The 2,643-nt window shown below is 71.1% G+C and overlaps 1 protein-coding gene across 1 annotated transcript in view; it reads right to left on the minus strand.

The window, feature by feature from the left end:
* KCP (kielin/chordin-like protein) overlaps window positions 1–2,643 on the minus strand; it is a 12,888-nt gene that overhangs the window by 6,185 nt on the left and 4,060 nt on the right. The window contains exons 13-21 of the mRNA XM_025215429.1: window positions 2,352–2,470; window positions 2,099–2,201; window positions 1,729–1,871; window positions 1,375–1,547; window positions 1,130–1,241; window positions 923–1,024; window positions 614–778; window positions 207–504; window positions 6–59 (exon numbers count right to left, since the gene is read on the minus strand). Of these exons, the coding sequence (XP_025071214.1) occupies window positions 6–59; window positions 207–504; window positions 614–778; window positions 923–1,024; window positions 1,130–1,241; window positions 1,375–1,547; window positions 1,729–1,871; window positions 2,099–2,201; window positions 2,352–2,470 (1,269 nt within the window). The remainder of the gene's footprint in view (window positions 1–5; window positions 60–206; window positions 505–613; window positions 779–922; window positions 1,025–1,129; window positions 1,242–1,374; window positions 1,548–1,728; window positions 1,872–2,098; window positions 2,202–2,351; window positions 2,471–2,643) is intronic.

Below are 2,643 nucleotides of genomic sequence, written 5' to 3' on the forward strand. Positions count from 1 at the left end.
GGGGCCGGGGGGGCCGCACTCGGTGAACACGTAGCCCCGGTCCCGGGGGCACCCCACGGCTGCGGGAGATAGGGGGGTCAGTGTGGCACTGCAGGGTCTGGCTCCAACCCCACTTGCCTGGACACCCCCAGCCCCTCTCTGCCCCCCAAGTCTCCTCCACCCCGGCGCAGACACCCCCAAGACCCCCCGGCCCGTGCCCAGCTGACCGCAGAGGGTGGGCGAGCGCCAGTGTAGCACCAGTCCGGCGCGGCGGCACGCGGCGGCGTAGGCTTCGAGGGCATCGCAGAGGCAGGCACCGGCGTCGGCGCGGCAGGCGCAGGCATCGTACACGCAGGCAGCGAAGAACCCCTCGGGCGGCACCAGCCCGTGGCAGCGTGTGAAGGGTGGTGCCTTCAGCGCCCCGCACCGCGTGTTCGCCTCCCGCCGCGCCCGGTACCCGGCCTCCTGGCACGGCTCCACGTCGCGGGCCGGCCCGCAGCCCCCGTCCTGCCCCGGCGCCGCTACCTGCGGGCAGCACGGCACACTGGGCTGGGGCAGGGGGACCCTCACGGCCCCAGTACCCCAAGTGCAGCCCCTGTGGGCGACCCCCACTATGGGGTAGACCCCCCCCCACCTGCCAGCTGTTGCCCAAGGCGGCGTGGGAGGGCAGCAGGTCACCGCCGGGGCCGCGCAGGTCGTCCTGGGCGAAGCTGTTGAAGTTGCCGCACAAGCCGCAGGTCCGGCCGCGGTAGGTGCCCGGCACGCTCAGCTCCACGTGCGAGCGCCCGTCCCACTGCACCTGGGGGGCACGGGGGTCAGCGGGCACCCGGTCGCTGACCCCCATTGCCATTGTTACCGGGGGGAAGGGTATCAGTATCTCTGGTCCCCCATGAATGCCCACCCCCGTGGTGTTGGGGGGCTGCAAGGGGTGCCCCCCACACACCTGGAGGCCGACGTGCGTGTTGAGTAGGACGGTGCCGCTCCGGCGCTCCACGTACACCGCCGGCTCCTTCAGGAAGGGCAGCGTCACCGCCTCGCCGTCCACCTGGCATGGGCAGGGCAGGGCTCAGGGCACCACGACCCCTTCTGGGGGGCCACACCTGAGCCCCCCAGCAATGGGCACAGCTGGGCGGGGGTGCGGGGGTCTCACCATGACCTCCCCGCCCTGCAGCAGCTGCACCCAGGTGCCCCCGACTTGCACCACCACCTCCTGGGTCCACGATACGCCCGTGTGGCCCCGGGCATCGTTGCTCACGTGGACGCTGCGGACACAAGGGGTGGGGGGCCACGGTGGGACCCAGGAGTCCTGGTTCCCCCAGGCCCCCTTGCCCACAAGAGTGGAAGATGCATCCCAGGTGTCCGGGCAGCGGTGGCACCGAGGGGGTCCGACCTGACCTGAAGTCCTCGGCATGGCAGTCGCGGGCCAGCACGTAGGTGCAGGCGCCCTGGAAGTGCAGCAGGCGCCCGTCGAAGGTGCGGTAGTGCGGGTCCCCGAAGGCCTGGCACGTGGCCGGGCGTGGGTGGCAGTGGGGGCAGCACCGTCCCGGCGTCAGCGCCGGCGCCTCGTCCTGGGGGGCCATGGGCTGTCATGGGGAGGGGTACCCTGACCCCCACTAGTCCATGGCATGCAGCCTCAGGTGCTGCCAAGGGGTGTCTGTACCCCCAAAATGCTCCCCCACCCATGACAGACCCCTCGCCACCCCTAACAGGGGACAGGGACCTGCACCCCCCCGCGCTCCTTGGACTCACGGGGCCGCAGGCGGGCGGGGGGCAGCGCTGGCTGCGGCAGTGCACCTCCCCGGCCACGCAGGAGCAGGCCGTACACGCGTCCACCTGCCAGCGCTCACGGGACTCGAACCGGCGGCCCTGGTAGGAGCAGGTGCTGCCTGGCACTGGTGACACAGCTGCGGTCAGGGGGGACCCAATATGGCCTCCCGCCCCCACGCCCAAGACAGCAGCCCCTGGGAGCTAGGATGTCTGGGTGCTGGTCCCATCCGTGCCTCAGTTTCCCTGCCGGGTATGGGGACCCTCGCAGGTTGGCAGGCTGAGCTCACTGGGCACAGCCCCTTGCGCCCAGGGGGGCCCTCCCTGCCCCTCCAGCTCCCAGGTCGGCTCCTACCTTGGCACTGGCCGCAGCAGGTGCCGGGCACCTGCACCCGCTCCAGGCCATCGGGGCAGGCGAGGTCCGTGCACTCCTCCACATGGCACTGCACGTGGCCCAGCTGTGGGCACAGATGAGGGGGGTCATCCTGGGAGGGGGGCTGTCTGACCCCAGCCCCATGGAGGCCCCTTCACTGCTGGGGGGACTGGGCATGGCTTTGGGGGGGGTGGGAACCGGGGGATGACCCCGGCTGGTCTGCCCCCCGCCTTACACTGCAGGTGCAGGTGACGCAGGCGTCGGCATCGTCCGTCCAGGTCTCTCCGTCCGGCACGCGGCGCCCATCAGCCTCTAGTACACCCCCTGCAACGGGGGGAGGGCAGAGGGGGGAGGTCAGGCTGCTGCCCCCCATCCCCCGGGGAGGGGGTGCATGTGGCGGGGGTGGGTTATGCCAGAAACAATACTCTTCTGGCTACGTGACCATCATTAGGTTTCAGAGTTAACAGCTGTATCGGAGCCAGGCTGTGCAGAGAGATGCAGGGACCATGAAGGTGGGAGGGGGGGGT

This window comes from Alligator sinensis, unplaced genomic scaffold, assembly GCF_000455745.1.
Source record: "Alligator sinensis unplaced genomic scaffold, ASM45574v1 scaffold1083_1, whole genome shotgun sequence".
NCBI lineage: Eukaryota > Metazoa > Chordata > Crocodylia > Alligatoridae > Alligator > Alligator sinensis.